The 20,317-nt window shown below is 34.4% G+C and overlaps 1 protein-coding gene across 1 annotated transcript in view; it reads left to right on the forward strand.

Moving 5' to 3' along the window:
* Positions 1-3,893, forward strand: part of Arp3 (Actin-related protein 3) — a 42,378-nt gene extending 38,485 nt beyond the window's left edge. The window contains exons 7-8 of the mRNA XM_069820927.1: positions 1,461-1,544; positions 2,636-3,893. Of these exons, the coding sequence (XP_069677028.1) occupies positions 1,461-1,544; positions 2,636-2,731 (180 nt within the window). The 3' untranslated portion in view covers positions 2,732-3,893. The remainder of the gene's footprint in view (positions 1-1,460; positions 1,545-2,635) is intronic.
* The last annotated feature ends 16,424 nt before the right edge of the window (positions 3,894-20,317 follow it).

Here is a 20,317-nt window from a genome sequence, read left to right on the forward strand (position 1 = left end):
AATATATGATGAGTGAAGTAGTTCTTGTAATTAGGCCTACATGTAAAATTTGGTTAAAAATATGTTGCAATTTTTCATATATTATGTTTCTGTATACACTGTTGGTACTGTACTGTTTGTATTCTACTTGTTTTGACTGTATTTTAATGATTTTATTTTATTGCACAGATAATTATTTAATATATACCTATGGTAATTAACGAGTAATGCCAATTTTGCAGCTTGAATTTGACTTTTGAATTTAAAACAGCACTAAGGAATAGGATATCTACAAATGTTTTTGTGTTCGACTTTTGTCCTGCTTTTTGAACCAGTTTGTCCTGTTTTTCACGCAAGAGTATCTGGTAATCCTAACCATGAGGCTGTTCAATGTTTATAATAAGAAGTTGAGATATCCGTTTATAGGCTAGGGGGTCTGCAGGATAACAGGAAGGTAAGACTTCCACCTTTTGTAGGCAGTCGGAATTAGTAGCAGTAATGATATCAGTACAACATGTTTTCTGTCTTTGCCTCCATGGAATTATTACTTATACTTATTTTTGTTAGGGCTGAGTAAACACTAGTGCCATAGTGCTGCTGGAAAGATTAAATCAGTGGAAAAAATCCATGACCCCACCGGGAATGGAATCACGACCTTCTGGCTTACAGAACAATGCCTTAAACACAATGCTAATATCTTCCCCCAAACTTTTATGTTACGACATAATATGACGTACTGTGACTAATGTGGTATGTGCCAGCAATATTTTTAGACGTGTGAATCAAAGAATATTAGTATATGGTAATAAACAATGAATTACACTCAAAAGTTTTTTAATATCTGACTATGCACAAAACTTAGTTGTGTTGGAATTGCTCTTCGAAGTCTACAATTTGGTATTAAAAATATCATGATGGAAATGTTTGTATATTTAGGAGGTTTGAATTAATTTCTAATATGGCGTGTACTAACTGGCTCCGCAGTGAAGCAAGTGGCAGTATTCGACCTGGCAGCGATGTAAAGTTGGTACTGTGTAGCACCTGGTTTGAACATGTAGGAATGTTACATCTCCTTTCTCGCTCCCTTCCACCCTCCACCATTCAATGCGGCTAAGGTCATTGACTCTACCTGCACGATACCAACACAACTGCTCTAGTCCCCCGCGTTCTGCTTGCCACTTCTCCTGCGGAGCCAGTTAGTATATCCACTGTATTATTATTATTATTATTATTATTATTATTATTATTATTATTATTATTATTGTTGTTGTTGTTGTTGTTGTTGTTGTTAATATATGTGGTGTTCTTGTTGCTTAGTTGCTCATTAATTCACCTCATTCCTTCATCTATCCATTCATTCATCCCTTCAGCCAATTGGTTCCTCAGTCAGTCATTCAATTGTTAATTAGTTTATTCAACTTATTTATTTATGAATTCAAAGTTTGAAAAACATTATTAACATATCTTGTTCACTGTTTCAGCCAAAACCTATTGATGTTCAAGTAATTTCCCATCACATGCAACGATATGCTGTTTGGTTTGGTGGGAGCATGCTTGCATCCACGGTGAGATTAATTTTTATTGTCATTGAAGTTATGTTATATAGAATTGATTGTCTTTGAGTGTATTGCCTTTGGAGATTATTGTAACAGCTCTTCTTCTTTAACATATTCTGATATTTGTTTATTAGTAATTTTGAAGTCTTCACCACTTGAGTCAAACTCCACATCTTCATTGCACTAAGTGTATGTCAACTTCTTGGCATGATTGTCCCTGGCACTTTCAAAATAGGTGTAAAGGGTCTGCAGTAATTTCGAAAATGAGTGGAAAAGTGAGTCTTTGGTAAAATTACCATTGGCCAGGAAGTATTTAGTGAATTTGACATTTTCTGGAATTCAAGTCATGTTTTTTTGCAAATGGTAAAAATATTATTGAAGACTTTTCACTGATTTCGTTAAAATTAAAGCACTGAAAACTATGATGCATGACTGATACACGATACTTATTAGCACCTAGAATATCAGCACTGTCTTGAAATGGTGAAAATAAAGATGTAATATATGTATGATTTGTTTCAAATGGTTTGATCACATGGGTGCGTTCAAGCATTTAAGTCAACCCATTGTATATAATGTGTCATACCCCTAGAATAATATTGTTCTAACCCCCAAAAATTGAATTTGATTTACAGGCAGTTTTGTAATTTTTATTTAATTCTCTATCAAAAAGTGGAACTATTGTATCTCTTTAAGTTCAAGTGCAAAGTCTGCAGGGCTCATACTGATATTTGGTAATCCCGAGTTTTCATACGACTTTGAAATGTTTATCTTGCATTTACTCAAAACTAACTTTTGGTAGTTACAACAATATTATTTTAAGGGGGTGATTTATACAATACAGAAAGTTCCTATGCAAACCGGTCCCACTCCAATCTCTACCTAACAAAATATGTTGACGGATGATGAGTGGTCATGCTCTGGCGTATGGACAAGTTCATACATGCTTCTCTATGCAGACCAGTCCCATTCCACCTTTTACTGCTTAGTTTCCTCAGCACAAGTGCTCTGCATTATCGTCATTAAGCATAAGAACATTACTGCATAGGAACTCTCTGTACATGCAGTATGATCATTTAAAATTTGTCTTTTTTTTCCAGCCTGAATTTTATCAGGTATGTCACACGAAAGCAGCCTATGAAGAGTATGGTCCCAGCATATGTCGACACAACCCAGTCTTTGGAACCATGACATAAGTATAAGCCAAATATTTAGAGGAAGAAGAATGATTTTATTATATTCGAATAAAGATAATACAGGTCTCATTTAAAACGTGTGATGGCTGTCCTCAAATATTAGATGCTGTCTCAAGTGCCAAATTATTTTAGGCATTATAGACCTTTTAATAGTATTGCAGATGTATCAACATCCTGAACAAAGTTAAAGTAACTTCTGTTAATAATTAAATAAATAAACAAATAATAAATAACGAAATGAAAAAAAGAGGACATTCCAGATTTACCCAAGTCTAAAATGATCTCAAATATAAGATTCCAGTCTTCAAACTGAGGAACTACATAAAAATAGTTTTATTTAATTTATCGTATGTAATATAGAGAAATGTTCATTAGTGAGAGGATGCTAGTTTACAGCATTTGTATATGGCATTTGGATGTTTCTCCAGTGTCGCTGTTACATTAGAAGTGTATGACAGTTTGCTTGACTGGATTCACTGTTTTGTTATGGTGAGCACTCTGTTTGATCTTAGATGACATACAGCTGCACATCACAGGTTGTTGGGGACAATCATTTGTGATTTGGGTCAACACAGTTATCATTGTGAACAGAAGTGTACGAGAATATGCAAAGTGCTGTTCCTACTCTGCATTTCTTAGATTTTGTCACAATAAGAAACTAAAGATTTTTTATAATTCTTCCACTGTATAAGACAAAACTGCAAATAAATGTGCAATTTTGACAGAAATAATTTTCAGAATGAATGTAGAAGTTAGCACACTAATAAACATGTGCTTCATAAGTGGTGTGGATATAAGTGATACTGCAGGAGATTGTTGGAATGGAGTATGTGCTCAATACAATGCCCACTGCCTTTTCTTCTAGATATCCTATAGTTTCCTGTGTAGTTCTCAGTTTGAGTGACCACATGTTTTGCTTGAAATTCGTCTATATCTTAGTTTTACCTCCAAGAGACATATCAGAGATAAAACTACAGTAAAACTCCATTAGGCTCTATTATTAATTTATTTTAGGATTTGAATATTCTACAAACCTCATTTCAAAAATTTAAAATAATGGGTAACATGTATTTTAATTAAGCCTTAAAAACTGTGTAATTATTGTATAAATACAGGAACAATACCAATACCAAATATAAATAATTTAACACAAATATAACAAGGAGTAAATCCTGTGCTTCAAATTATGCACGTTGGATACCTATCCTACTAGTTATAATTAAATAAAAAACCTCTTTCCTCACTTTCCCACTACTACCACCAATATGATCCCTGCTACCAGGGGCATAGTGACATGGTGTTAATGAAGTGCTGCTTGTATATCTTAATTGTTAAAATACACACCTCAACAAAAGTTTGAAATAACATGGATACAACTATATTGAATTCTTACAGTCAATCTTTTGATGATTTTACAATAACTATTTAACAAAATAAGCATAATTCTCTTTGAATCAAATATTTTGAATATATATATATATATATATATATATATATATAGTCGACCTGGTTGGCGAGTTGGTATAGCGCTGGCCTTCTATGCCCAAGGTTGCGGGTTCGATCCTGGGCCAGGTCGATGGCATTTAAGTGTGCTTAAATGCGACAGGCTCGTGTCAGTAGATTTACTGGCATGTAAAAGAACTGCGGGACAAGATTACGGCACATTCGGCGACACTGATATAACCTCTGCAGTTGCGAGCGTTGTTAAATAAACCATAACATTTATATATATATAATATATATATATATATATAAAATAATAATAATAATAATAATAATAATAATAAAAAGATAATCTTCTGAACTTAAGTCCTGACAACACAACTTTGAAAATCTTTTTATCTCACTGTGCTAGCAGTCTTTAGTAATTGGTATGTCCACCCCGCATATGGATGAGTTCTTCCACCCTGTGATACATGTTCCGAATGAAGTCATCAAGTTTTTCTTAGGGCAAATAGTCCCACTCCTCTTTGCAACTGCAGTAAGTTTCTGAAGATTGTCAGGTGGGTTGGGATGCTCTGAAATGGCCACTTTTGGCATGTCCCATGCATGCACAATTGCATTCATGTCTGGGGACTGTGCAGGCCAGTCCATTCAAGTGTCTTTGGAGATAACGAAACACTGCCTCATGATGGTGAGGTCTTGCATTGTCATCTGTTAGGATGACGTGATAGGATGACGTGATCGCCAGCAACAGTTCTGAAGGGCCACAAATGATTCTAGCACCTCTTGAATGTATAGGGGTCCATTCAATGCGCCCTGGATGGGAATTAGAGGGATCTGCCATCCCATCATTATTCCTGCCCAGAACATAACACTTTTGCCAGCATACAGATGGACTTCCTGGACATGCCTACATTGATAACGTCGTCTAGAGGTTCTCCATACCCTTGTATGTTTGGTGTCAGGTCTCAAACCAATCCTGGTCTCATCAGTAAACATGACACTCCATTTTGCAATGGTCCAATTTTTATGAGCAAGAGCCCAGTTCCCTATAAGCTAGGCCCGCTGATTCAGTGCAAAGCTTCTCATTGGCCTTTTGGAATAAAGACCAACCTCATGCAGTCTTCTGCGCACTGTTTGGTGTGCGTTACGAACTCCTGTTGCTCTGGAGAGGTCATATCTAAGAGCTCTAGCAGTTGTCTAAGAACTGACACTTGGAGGTAATGATCCTGACATAGTGTTGTAACGCGAGGATGGCCAGAATGAGGCCTATTGTTCACATTTCCCGTCTCTCTATATTTTCTTCACACCTTGGACATGCTGCTTTGTGTGACATTTAACCGATCGGCAACGTCTTGCTGTGTATGGCCTGCTGAAAATAAAGCCACTATCTGAATCCTATGAAACGTTTGTATTTGTCTATGTATTACGTCACTGCAAGGTTGAACACAAAATGACTGTCATGTTTGTTGATATGGGACAACGCACTATCTACTACAGCACTAACAGTATGGTCACGTGACTAGGATACAAAAACAAAGCATGTCTGTAGTAAAAACTGTCGAATATAAGGGCTCTGTTAGTATAATTAATAAAGTGCTTATGTTAATGAGGCATGAAATATCTCCAAATAGGTACTCATTTTGACGGTATTCCAAACTTATGTTGAGGTGTAAATAGAAATACATTTTGCTTCACCATTTCTATGTTATAGATGTTACTGTTTAGTGCTGCTTTTGAATTCTATCAAGAGAACTTTATATCATCTCCACTGCCACCACCACCCCTACGACCAAATTATTATTATTATTTTGGTCGCAAATAAGCCCATTTAGAAGTATGCGAAGTACTTAGAGGAGTTTCTTTATCTTTTACCATAGTTGTCTAAATTCTTTGGCTGTGGGCTTCTTTTCTGTCTTCAGCCGACCTTGTTCCAGTCTTTTTCTCTGGTCTTTCCTCTTGTCAACTTACCATTTATGAACTTTGATTCTAAAGATCTCTCTGTTTAAGATATCTTCTTGTGTGATGATTCCCGCCAATTGTAAGTCATTTTTTATTTCTACCAATCCATTTTATAGTATCTGTTTGTGCTTTACTCCTATTTAAAAAAAAATTCAACTATTTATTTTGTGAGTCTGTTGGGGTTTATTCTTTTGATGTGTCCGAAAATTTTAACCTTCCTTTTTTAATGTCACTATGAATGTCTGTGTATTTTTTAATTTCTTGTTTACTTCTGAGTCTGTTTTGTTCATGTGTGACTTTTGAGCCTAACATTTTCCTTATGATTTTGCATTCTTTTTTTTCTCAGTGTTATCGGTATTTGCTTTTCTATTGAAAATTAATGTTTATGCTCCTTAGAGATATTCTGGTTTAATGACAGTATTATAATGTTTTAATTTTGTATGTTTGGATATGCACTTTTGATTGTAAATATTTATGCTGTCCCCATTTTTTGGCATCTAATTTCGTTCACTTTTGTTTCAACTCCATTTTCCTGAATCATTTCACTGAAATATTTAAATTGTGGGACTTGTTTAATTTTACCATATTTGGTTTCCATATATTTTGATGCTTATTTTTATTATTATTATTATTATTATTATTATTATTATTATTATTATTATTATTATTATTATTGTTATTAATTTTTTTTAGAACTACTGTCAATGGTCACATGGTCCTTATATATTGTTATTGGGGCTGCTTCACAGCCCACTTTAAGTGAAGGAACTAAAAAAAAAAAAAACGGATTTTTTTGTCACTTGGCCCATTATATTTTTCCACTCTCCACATGTTGAAAAGAGTACTTGATAACAAAACGATTTTGAATTAATTGTAAGTAGTTTATCTTTTACAGTATGTTATTAACACAAAGCAAAGTCATACATATTGAGAAGTGTGCACCTCACGTTCTACCAGGCAAGTAAAATCATTCAAGTACAATGCATTACTTCGTGATACTAAAGTATATTGAGAAGTGTGCACCACATGTTCTACCAGGTAAGTAAAATCATTCAAGTACAATGTATTACTTCGTGATACTAAAGTATATTGAGAAGTGTGCGCCACATGTTCTACCAGGTAAGTAAAATCATTCAAGTACAATGTATTACTTCGTGATACTAAAGTATATTGAGAAGTGTGCACCACATGTTCTACCAGGTAAGTAAAATCATTCAAGTACAATGTATTACTTCGTGATACTAAAGTATATTGAGAAGTGTGCACCTCATGTTCTACCAGGTAAGTAAAATCATTCAAGTACAATGTATTAACTTCGTGATACTAAAGTATATTGAGAAGTGTGCACCACATGTTCTACCAGGTAAGTAAAATCATTCAAGTACAATGTATTACTTCGTGATACTAAAGTATATTGAGAAGTGTGCACCACATGTTCTACCAGGCGAGTAAAATCGTTCAAGTACAATGTATTACTTCATAATACTAAAGTAGAAGTTTGCCATGAAGTTTTCTTCTGGCTGTATGATGTTACAGATAAACGAATAAAACAAATTCGTACACTTCTCTTGGAAGGGAAATAGCCACATGATATGTGTGGCAAGCATCCATGTTCTAAGAAGATAGGACCAGATGAACTTTACGAATCCAAGAGCATATCAGTTCATTCCCTGTCAAAGAGAGCTATTATATCTATGGCGATTGCTCATATCTGTCATCCGAGCTTTCTGTGAGGACTATGTATGAACTGTATCAAGTGAAGTACTGATACCAAATATGAGTTTTATGTAAAGTATTTCACTGAAAATTTCAATTTGAAATTTGGTAGACCACAAATTGATATCTGTTGCTTTTGTGAAGAGAAGAAAGTACGCATGAGAAATCCTCATTTACATGAAAGGGCAAAAAAAGTGACCGCAACTGAATTAATGGTACATTTGAGGTGTTCAAAAGCTTCACAACTGCTCTCCATGAAACTACAAAGTTATCTAAAGAAAATGATAACATATTGGGACTAGTTTTCGATTTCATACAAAATTTAGATCTTCCAAAAATTTCTGTCCAGGAAATCTTCTATCTGCGACAGTTGACAGCGAATATCTTCTGTATTTTCAACACGAAAACAGGACTTCCCCACTACTATGTTTATAATGAAGTCACTTCCTTTTTGCTAGACTACATAGACAAATTCGTCCCGGACATAGTTGATGAGCTGCATCTCTTTTCAGATAACTGTCGGAGACAGAATAAAAACCATACCCTGTCCAAAGTCTTTCTTGTTCTAACAGATACTGGCAAGTTCAAAACAATCATGCAATTCTTCCCTTTGCGTGGACATTCTTACAATCCATGTGATCGAAACTGCAGCATCATAAAGCGGCCCATCAGAAAGCATGACAGGATTTATACAACAAGGGAAATGTGTGAACTTATTGCCAATGCTTCACAAAAGTCTCCTGGAACTGTTACTCCTGTAGATACAGACATTATTGTTCATTACTCTAGTTGGTGAGCAATTCGTCTTCCCAATTTATATAAATATTAAATAAGATGGGTGACATTGGGCAGCCTTGCTTTACTCTTTGATTTATTGTTCTTGTTTCCTTGCTTAAAGTATTATTTACTTTTAATTTGATTTTTGTGTTTTTGTACATATTCTTGATTGTGTCAATTAAATGCTGGGTTATTCCCATTTCAACTAACATCCCAAAGTTTTGTTCTGTCAACTGTATCAAAAGCCTTATGGTAATCAATGAATGCCAAGTGCGTTGTTATATTAAATTCTCTATGTTTCTCAATAATTTGTGCTAGTGTGAAGACGCCGTCTATGCAGGATCGATTTTGTCTAAATCCATTTTGTTCTTCTCTAATTAATTTCTCTGTGATTGTATTTAATCTGTTTGTAATTATTTTTGCATATATTTTGTATCCGGAATTTAAAAGACTGAAGCCTCTGTAATTGTTGCAGTCTTTGCGGTTTCCATTTTTGTGGATTGGTACTACCATTGATTCCGTCCACTCATCTGGTATTTGTTCAGATGTCCAGCATATGTTAAGAAAATCTAGAAATTTACATAAAAAGCTTGTAGGAGCATGCTTGAATAATTCCATCAGAACCAGGAGCTTTTCGGCTTCTACATTTGTTAATTACTGATTCTAATTCTTCTATACTGATAAGGTCAACATTGCTATCATTAATGGTTTCCCTTGTATCTGCACTGTTTTTATTGGTTCATAACTTTTGATAATAATCTAACCACTCATTCATAGGCATTGGATTTATGTTTAAATTGTCTTTTATTGCTTTATTTAATTCCTTCAAGATTTTATATATCTTCTGTTGCTGACCATGGACATCATATTCTATATTATTAGGCCAGGAGGCCTAATCCAAGACTGTTATTGATGATGATTGACTCTAGTTGGTGCCCCAAGGTCTACAAAAGGGTAGCAATCTCCTTGGAGACAATGCACCACGCACGTAATGAAAGGGAATGGTTCACTATTGCCAAATATCATTATTTCGAGTACACTCAGGCTAAGAAGGAAACTGTCAGAGTGAGTAAGTTTGTAAGAGCACCAGAGATTCAAACCTTGCAAACTTTTGTCCTTAAGAAAACTAACGACATCGTGATACCCACAGCCAAGGCATATCCTCAAGGGAAAGTCCCCTTCAAGGCCAGTAAGATTGAAGATTTGAAGAAGATTTTCACTTACATTTTAGATGAACATCAAGACTTTTTACAACGAAATCTTCCAGTGGCCTACCACTACAGATGCTACTCCAGATGACGAATAAACAAGACAAAATCTACTTTACTGATGGCTTAATTTTTTTTTTGTTTTTTTTTTTTTTTGTAAGTTCTTTTGAATGCAAGGAAAAGAATAATTATTATAAAGTGCATTATTTGAACAATCCTTGTAATATTTTTAACAAAATAAACATGGGTTAAGTTGTTGATTGTTAAAAGGGACCCAAGTCAGAAATATTCAGTTTTATTTTGTGGTAACAGGATATTTCAAACATCCATGGAAATATGCCTAAATGTTTACTTTGACCAAGGAGAGTAAACCATAATTTATTTGTTGTCTAATTATAACAATTGAGTTTAATCGATAACGGGCATAACCCAGAAATTGAAATTTTGAGTAAAAGGCCTTTGAAATATTTGAGTAGCTGTATAAATAACACATTTTTAGTCAGAGTAAACAACGGGCATTCACACTGTTATTCAATATTTTATTAATTGAAAAACATTTTAATTGATATAAATGCATATACAGTAAGGAAGAAATAGTCGTTATAAAATATCGTTGCAATCGTCCTTATTCCATTCAGTGGCCTTTCTTCCATTCTATTACCCTATGCATGGAAAAATGACAGAACAAATTTCCTTCTGCGATTTCTTGTTGAGGATTCAATAAAGAGGATTACACAAGGAATATGAACACAATTTATACTGTTTTAAGGACAACATTATGTTTCATCATATTTTAAAATTCGTGAGAAATGATTACAAGTAAAATGCTTTCTTTTTTCTAAACAAAACCATACTTTCAGAACAATATTAAAAATTCCACTTGTGTAAAAAAAGAAAAGATGAGGAAATTAAGAAAAAATGTACTAGATACAACAAAAGTCAAGTAAATTGATTAAACTTAGCAAAGACTAGTTCAAAGTAACCTAAGTCTTCTGTTCTTCTGACAGGAACATGTACAGACTCCTAACATCATTTTCCTTCCTCGATTTCATAGGGTTTTGTGGGACTGCTGGAACATCTAAATCTGTTAAATGCTGCATCCTCCTGCCAAAAGAATATGGACAGTAACAACCAAGAAAACTCTCTGAAGCAGACACAATAAGGGGTTAGGTACAGCTTACAGCAGTAAAATTTTTGGAAATATTCAACTTTTTTTTCCTGCATTACCGGTACTTTATCTTGTACAATAATGAAGATTGATATGTGTAAAACACTGTCCTGCTATATGAAAAAAATATTTTTACGATTTAAAATATATATATATATATTTTTTTTTTCAAAATTAATAATGGTGGTAGTTCACTGTGCAGTGATGAAGTTTTTCCCTCATAACTCACAAACTTGTTAACTTCTTTATGTTCACTCTCTTTTACTTTAGTGTTGAAACACATGTTTACAATATCATGCTCTTTTAACTACATTCCTTAATAAATAATTTTTTTTATTTTGTGTTAGAAGAAATACTGATATTTGACCATTTTTGTTAAAGAATTTATTTTTTATCAGACAATCTATCAAAGATACGCAAGTGATCTTGCACCATATTGTCGATATGACATGCATAAATACACACAAAAAGTTTCATCATAGAATGTTGGATAGTTTTTGAGTCATGTGGGAAACTCTTCATCACTGCACAGTGAACTGAATTTTGAAAAAAAAATGTAAATAATTGTTTTAAATAGTAAACATATTTTTTTCATGTAGCAGAAGGACAGTGTTTTACACATACTAACTTTCGTTATTGTACTAGATACAGTAATGGAGGAAAAAAATGTTGAATATTTCTAAAATTTTACTGCTGTAAGCTGTACCTAACCTCTTAAAACAATAATAAATTGAGTTCTCCCTTAAGTCCCAAGTATGTACGTAGAAATTAGAAAACACAACCTTCCAACCACCACCTGATAACTAACATTAAACCACAATCTAATATATGCAATCACGAAGCTTGAGTTGTTGAGGGTGCTAGGAACACTAGACTGTGCAGATACTATTTCGCATTGTCTGTGATGAGACGATAGTAGCGATCCAAGTGGTTAGCAACTATCTGTGGATGCATATCTACTACGTATTGAGCTTCGTGACTGTATATACTAGACTGTGAAAACAGCTCAACACTTATACTGCGCCACAGACCACTAGAAAAGAGATATCAAATCGAAACTTTGCAAGGTGACCAAATACACACTAGAGAATCTAATAATGCATTGAACGGAAAAAGGGCAAAACATGGATTACACCTGTATTCGATTTAACTCCTCAATTGAAGATGTGAGAAGGTTTTTTTTTTTTCTCAAAACAGTACAAACTTGAGATTCCTTTTAACAATCACCCATTCATGTATGTATGTGTGTGTGTGTGTGTGTGTGTGTGCGTGCGTGCGCGCGCGCGCGCGTGCGTGCGTGTGTGTGTGGGTGTGCGGAAAGGCTCTGTAATTTAATTCTTACAAAAGAGAAATTATTCAATAATACTACTGGGTTCAAAAAGTTCCCGGAATTTTACTACCATTTTTCGTATTAATATATAACACCATTTTTCGTATTAATATATAACAAGGGATATTATACATTTGTTTTGTTGGTAACATTCATGATGTCATTTCCTTAAAGTTTGTTGATAATGGCGATTGATGGTTTTGAGTTGTAGGCAATTGTTTATCATAGTGTTTTGTTTGTTCGTCGCATTTTGTAATTATGTCCACAGAGCAACGTACAAACATCAAGTTCTGTGTTTTGTTACACAAAACTCCTGCAGAGACATTAAGATTGTTGGAAGAAGCATATGGCGAAGCAGCAATGAAAAAAACTCAAGTGTATGCCTGGCATAAACGCTTTTCTGGTGGCCGCGATAGCATCAAAGATGACGTACGCAGCGGCCGACCATCAACTGCAACAAATGAAGCAATTGCTCAGCATGTGCGTAATGTTGTTAGGGACGACCGTCTTAAAACATAAAAGAGATAGCAGCAGAGGTCGGAATATCAGTCGGAAGTGTACACAATGTTCTTCACAAGTATCTCAACATGCATTACGTGTCTCAGAAGTTAGTTCCGAAAATGTTGTCGGCAGAACAGAAAGAAACAAGAATGACTCTTGCTGGGGACATGATCTGTATGGCTGATGAAGATGATGATTTCTTAAACAAAATTATTGCTGGTGATGAAACTTGGTGCTACTTGTACGACCCAGTCCCTAAACGACAGTCATCTGAGTGGAAATCGAAAACATCTCCTCGGAAGCAAAAATTTCCTAGGGACACTTCCAAAGGCAAAATTATGTTGGAAGTTTTCTTCGACTCTCAGGGTCTCATCCACTATGAATTCATTCCAGAAGGTCGTACTGTAACAAAAGAATTGTACGTAGAAATCCTCCGCCGCCTCCGGGACACAGTGAGAAGGAAACTTCCAGAAAAGTGGGTAGAAAACAACTGGTTCCTTATGCATGGCAATGCACCTGCTCATCGCGCAATTATTGTAAAGAATTTTCTTGCCAGGCACAACATAACTGCTTTGGATCATCCATCATACTCAACTGATCTCTCACCACCTGATTACTTTCTGTTTCCCCGTCTGAAAAATCATCTGAAAGGACGGAGATTCAATGCTGAAGAGGTTATCGCAAACGCGACGAGAGCACTAAGATGGGTTTCACAAAATGGCTTTCAGGCCTGCTTCCAGGAACTCTACACGCGTTGGCAAAAGTGTGTTGTTGTGGAAGGCAACTATTTTGAAAGGAATGCTGTAGAATAGTGTTTAAGGTACGTTGTTTCTATGATACTAGCAAATTCCGGGAACTTTTTGAACCTAATGTAATAATTAATAATAAAGCTGAAAGTTGAATAGGTACATGTAATCACCAACGTGACAGATAGGAAATGTCATGAAATCACTTTAACAAACTATAACAGGCACTGTGGGAGCTGTGTCCACCTTTCCGCCCCAGATTCTGTACTTTCTTATAATTAAATGAATAGACCAGCAGGGGGATAAATATTCAGACATACTAGGCTGCCTTTCCACAGTTACTGATCTATAAAAAACATATTCCACAATGTGATTACTTACTATGCAAGGCTAGTGTGTTTTGCGTAATAATTAATGGCTGCAATTTAGACAGCTGGCGAACATGTGACTGTGGACATGCAAAACATTAAGAGGAAATGGCTTTACATATAGGCCTGACTGAAATTCTGTGATTCCAAGGCAAAAATAATATCAATTTTTGGCGAAAATGAGATTTTGTGATATGTTGTGCATCCTAATGTTATTTTTATTGTGGCAAAAGATGACATGCACACTGCATTTCTATAATTTCTCTAACCAGTTGGTAGAAACATGATAGATTTTATAGAGTCGTTCAAACTTTACCATAGTTTGCACATTTAACCTTCATAACCAGAAGAGAAACATAGACTACATTAAAATTGGACAAACGGACGTCACATTAATTAAAAAAATAAAAATAAATACGAACAAACCACTGCCTGCTCTAATGCATCCGATGGCTGCTTATACTGCTTGCTCATTCAATGGTCAAACATGTAGCATGATCTACAATATTCCTATATCCACAAGCGACTTCACTGACCATTAGGAGCTGCCATCTTGCGACAATTTTCTTCTATTCAATAAGTTGCTTAGTTACAAAAGCTGCTATGTAAAATTTAGAAACGGTTTTGAACTTAAAATTGCAAATTAACTACTAGTAAAACATTTTCTGGAACTTGTAAGGTTTAGTTATTAAATTTGTTCTTAAAAAACTGACGAAGACCGTAGTATATTTGGTGCTACCACCTACCATTTCAACGAAAGCATTGTTAGAATGATCTTATGAGGAGGCAGATAAGCAGCCATCAGATGTGATGAAGCAGGAGGTGGCTCAAACATTCATAATATATCATATTAAAATGCAGTTCTCACAATCGATTATAGTATATTTGGTGCTACCACCTACCATTTCAACGAAAGCATTGTTAGAATGATCTTATGAGGAGGCAGATAAGCAGCCATCAGATGTGATGAAGCAGGAGGTGGCTCAAACATTCATAATATGTCATATTAAAATGCAGTTCTCACAATCGATTATAGTATATTTGGTGCTACCACCTACCATTTCAACGAAAGCATTGTTAGAATGATCTTATGAGGAGGCAGATAAGCAGCCATCAGATGTGATGAAGCAGGAGGTGGCTCAAACATTCATAATATATCATATTAAAATGCAGTTCTCTACAATCGATTACAGGCCTGCGAATTAAAATTTTTATTTTGCGGCATGGGGTTAAACAGGTCTCTAAATCTAATTTTGGTATGCTGAATTCAAATCTGCTTTCCATTTTTTCCGTATTACGTACCGGTTTTTTGCCATTGCAGAAAACAAATATTTAATACAGTGAAACCTGTTCAAGATGGAAGTGACATGGTCCTAATTTTTTTTCCGTTGTGGACAGGTTTCCGTATTATTCAGGTGTGACATTGAAATGGAATATTTTGTCATTCATACACATGAAAAACAAAATGGCATGCCGCAAATTGCAAGAAGTACAAAATATTCCATTTAACACTAATCACATGAAATCAGCTTTCTGTCGCTTATTACGTTGGTGAATCATCTTGATTAAAATCTCATTTTCTGTATAAATATTATCGTAACTCACTCATTAGTCATTAAACATTACTAAAGTTTACTAATCTCATTCTATTTAATATCTAACACTATACTCTAATACTGTACTGCATATCACTGCACATTATTAATTAATTGGACTAAGAGCCATGTATTAGAAGCCTTGAATACTGGTTTATTTAATTTATTTCCCAGTTCAATAGCTTGCTTTTCAGAATAGATCCAGAAATTGGCTTGTTCTTTGAAAGGTCATGAAGAACTCACTCTCACAACAGTTCATTTATTTTCACATAAACAGTTGCTTTCTGGTTCCTTTTGTGTCACCAATATCGGCCGCAAGCCACTCACTCATTATGATCTTTAATTTTTAAAGTGTCACACCTGAGTTTTCCACAACTGAACTTCAACATTAATTCACATAGACTTTGTTTCTAATTTTCCTTTATCTCGATAACTTTTACTTCATCTCTTAATGTTAATGCCACATTTTATGCAACTTTTTTTTTTTTTACCTGGAAATCACTACACTTGCGCTCTGTTTAGCTACGACAGTATATGGGTGTGAAGCATTGAAAATCTTTGAAAGGACTCGTCTGCCTAATCAATAGGGTAATAAAATGTATGACCGACAGGCCAACACACCCTCGCACCCTCTAAAATTTTGCAAAGAAAACTAGTTTTTATCTTAGTGACCTACATATTTCGTATATTCCTTGAAATTACATGCTGTTTCAAAATATAGTGTGTCCAAAATATTGTTTCCGTTTTGAACAGTAGCAGACAGTTTCCGTTTCCGCGTTGGACAGTTTCCGTTTTATTCAGGAAAAATTACACATAATACATACACATTTCGCCAGGACCAATAAATTGTTCCAAAATAGACAGGATACCGGATTATTCAGGTTCCGATTTGAACAGGTTTCACTGTACTAGCCGTACCCATGCACTCCACTGCACCTGTTAGAAATAAATATAAAGTAATTACATAATTAAAATAGGACGTTTGATCCAGGGAACATTCGTGTTTGTTAGAAGGATAAATGGTTTAATATGTTACTTAATTTAAATTGTATTTAAATAATTAAAATGCGGTCATTTTGGTCCAGAGAGCAATCATTTGGTGCAATGACAATTCCTTTAACATGTTTCTTAATGTTATCACATGCAGCCATAGTTTAATGAAGTTTGACATATCATTTAGTTCTAATGTGTATACTTTATATTACTTGCTATATGCTTCAGAAGTTACTGTAATAACATTGTAGAATTATGTCCATCTAGAGAAACTACACTTTCCAATGGTGAAATAATAATTAAACAATTAATTAGCTTCCGATATTACTTCATACAAACACAGAAACATTCTCTTAGGCTATGTTTAATAGCTTTCGATTGTTGTTGTCCAAGGCCCCTTACAGACGAAGTCATTTGTTTTTATTTCAGTACAGCGCCATAGATGGCGTTGTTATTGTAATTTTAAAACTCATTTATCTCATTAAATATCAGTCCTATCAAAGTTTTGTATAGAATAAAACTTATCGGAAATTATTTTTAAAGAAACTTTTTTATGTAATATTTTTCATGAAAATCAATAATAAGTGAGATATTTCGATTTATTTAATTCAGGCTCCCTTATAACCCCCCTTATAAATAAAATATTTTGAATGCCATATAGCCTAAAATCTAAGTTACAATGAACTTAATTTATATTCCAATTTTCATATAAATCGGTTCACCATTATTGCGTGAAAAGGTAACAAACATCCAGACAGACAGACATACAAACAAAAATTTCAAAACAGCGATTTTCGGTTTCAGGATAGTTAATTGTACATGTTAACACCAGTTATTTTTGGAAAATCGAAAATTATCAGAAAAATTTTGGCTACAGATTTATTATTAGTATAGATTTGAGGAATTTCTAATTCTTAGGTGTAATTTAAAATGCGTGAAACCATGCAAACCATGATAAAATCTCAATTATAAAGATGCAACAGTTTAAACTGAACTACGAAACCTTGAAACATACCTCATGAAAATTATTTTCTTCTCCGCTTTGTTGAAAACGAACACTGAGTTAACTTGTGTTTGTGGTCCTGACGAGGGTTATCTCTTATTAAACACCAACAGTAATCAGTCATCATGGAGACGTCTCATCGACCCTGGTACCTCGTTTCTATCTCCTTTATGTCTTGGTGGACTCGCTCTCCTTGCTCTTCACTTAGTGCACCCAAGTTTTCAGGGAAATATTCAAGATGTGAATTCAGAAAATGTAACTTCAAGCTCATACTGCATCCAAGTGCCTTTAACTTTTTGAGCATGCTTTTCATAATATGCTTATATTGGTCATCTTTAACATTACCCAAAAACTTATTTCTCACATTCTTGAATGAATCCCACGCGTGAAGCTCTAAGTCAGTCATGATATTTCTAAAATGAACATTCTTAATGAGTTGGCGAATCTGTAGACCGTCAAAAACGCCTTCTTTCACTTTTGACTCAGATAACATTGGACATTTTTTTAATAAGATATTCGAAACAAGGACCATTTTTGTCCACAGCTTTAACAAATTGCTTCATTGTCCCTAATTTGATATGCAAAGGGGGTAGCAAAACATTTTGTGAGTCAATCAGCGGGTTATTTATAAAATTTTTTTGTCCTGGCACTAAATGTTTTTTTTGGCCAATCAGTAACAGCCTAATATATTTTTTCTGGCTCTAGAGTCCCATTCACACAAAAAGCATGGGAATTTGGTGTACCCTGTTTGTTGTCTCAATAAAATATCTCACACTTCAAGATCACAGCACACGTACCATTTGTGTTCTTTATATTTTTTTTTTTCTAGAACAGTATGCAAATTCTGATGTGTTTCTTTAAAAGATGTAGAGTGAGCTATTGGAATCGAAGCAAAAATATATCCATTGTGCGGTAGAACACCTTTCAGACTTCTCTTGCTTGAGTCAATAAATAGACGCCAATCTTTTGATTTGTAAGCTGTTCCTAGACGACCAATCAAGTTAGGAATGTCACAACAATACACTAGTTCCCCTTCCTTTACAAAATATTTTTTGAACTCTTCTTCACGATGTCTGTACCTGTAGAAAATTGTTCTAGGTCCTAAAAGATGGTTCTCTTTCAGCCTTGAGCCTAAAAGTTCACTCTTTTCTTTGGTAAGACCCAAATCACGTACCAAATCATTTAATTTTGACTGACTCAGAGGATGTGAATTGTCATCTTCTAAGTCTGGGGACAAATTTAAATCATCATCTGCACTCGAAGTATATGAAGTACTAGTACTACTCTCTGGTAATACCGTACGTGGTGGTGGAATTGGAACATCAGATCCATATGCCACAGGCCTCATTGCTGATGGCAAGTTTGGATATATAATGCCCATCTTGTTTTTTTTATTGAATCCAGATATTTTACACAGACAAAAGTAACAGTCATCATAATGATTTTGTTGCACACGCCATACCATAGACACACCAAAGGGCATAGATGGACGAACTCCTTTGTGCCACTGTCTTAGATTTTCTACACACTTTTTACACACAATATATGGAGCGAAATTCTTGTCTTGATCTCCTAATTTAATTTTAAAATAGGCCAGATACAAACTCTTGATAAATGCGTGTTTCTTTTCTGCTGCTTTATCACATAATACCCACATACATAACAAAAATTGTTTGGATTGTTCACACAGCCTCTTCTAGATATACCACTCGAACTTGTCATTTTTTCCAAACAAAATTCACAGCACAATACATATTTAAAACAGACCCGCTAGAAGAGGTTTAAACTGTACTGAGGATTTGTGAGATAGGTTCTTCTTCTTCTTAAAGCATTACAACTTCATTGAAGTTTTGGCCTTCTCAACGATCTCTTTCCATTTCTCTCTATCTTGGGCCAATTCTGAATCCTTAATAATTTTATATCTTCCAGTACGTCATCCCTCCATCTATTTTTTGGTCTTCCTGTTGCCCTTGTCAGCTCTACTGACTGGTAGATCTTATTTACCAGTCTGTCATTTTGCATTCGGTTTACATGTTCAAACCATCTTAATCTTTGAGCTTTAATAAAATTTATTGCATTTTTATTTTTATTTGTCTTATTTAATTCCATGTTGGTTTGGATCCTCCATCTTTTCTTTGATTGGTCCCGTTATCCTACGCAAAATTTTCCTTTCAAAAATCAAAAGCTTTTGTTTTATTGTTTCCTTCAACACCCATGTTTCAAATGTAACAATTGGTCTTATAATTCTTTTATGTAGTTTGAATTTTGCTGACTTAGATATTAATTTGCTTTTGAACAACATTTTGTTCGCAAAATATGCTTTATTGCCTAGAGCAATTCTCTCATTTATTTCTTCTTCTATACTATTATTTTGGTTTATAATGGAACCTAAATACTTAAACGAATTTACTCCTTCGTAACTAATATTTTCTATTTTAAAATCTTTTGTTGCTCTATTTTTTGTGTTATTGTTTAAATATTTAGTTTGAGCATTATTAACTATCAATCCATATTTGCCTGATTCTTCTTTCAATAATTTGAAAGTTTCAACTAATGCTGGCATATTTCTTGTTATTATTATTGAATCATCTGCATATTATGCCATGCATTGTTTTCGTCTGGTACTTATATTACCTCTTAGATCTAGTTGTTTTATTATATAGTCAATTACAATGCTAAATAAAGTTGTTGCTAATGGATCACCTTGTTTGATGCCAATGTTTATTTCAAATTCTTCACTCAATGTATTGTTTATTTTAATTTTGGCTCTAGCATT

The sequence above is a fragment of the Periplaneta americana genome, chromosome 3, assembly GCF_040183065.1.
Source record: "Periplaneta americana isolate PAMFEO1 chromosome 3, P.americana_PAMFEO1_priV1, whole genome shotgun sequence".
Classification (NCBI taxonomy): domain Eukaryota; kingdom Metazoa; phylum Arthropoda; class Insecta; order Blattodea; family Blattidae; genus Periplaneta; species Periplaneta americana.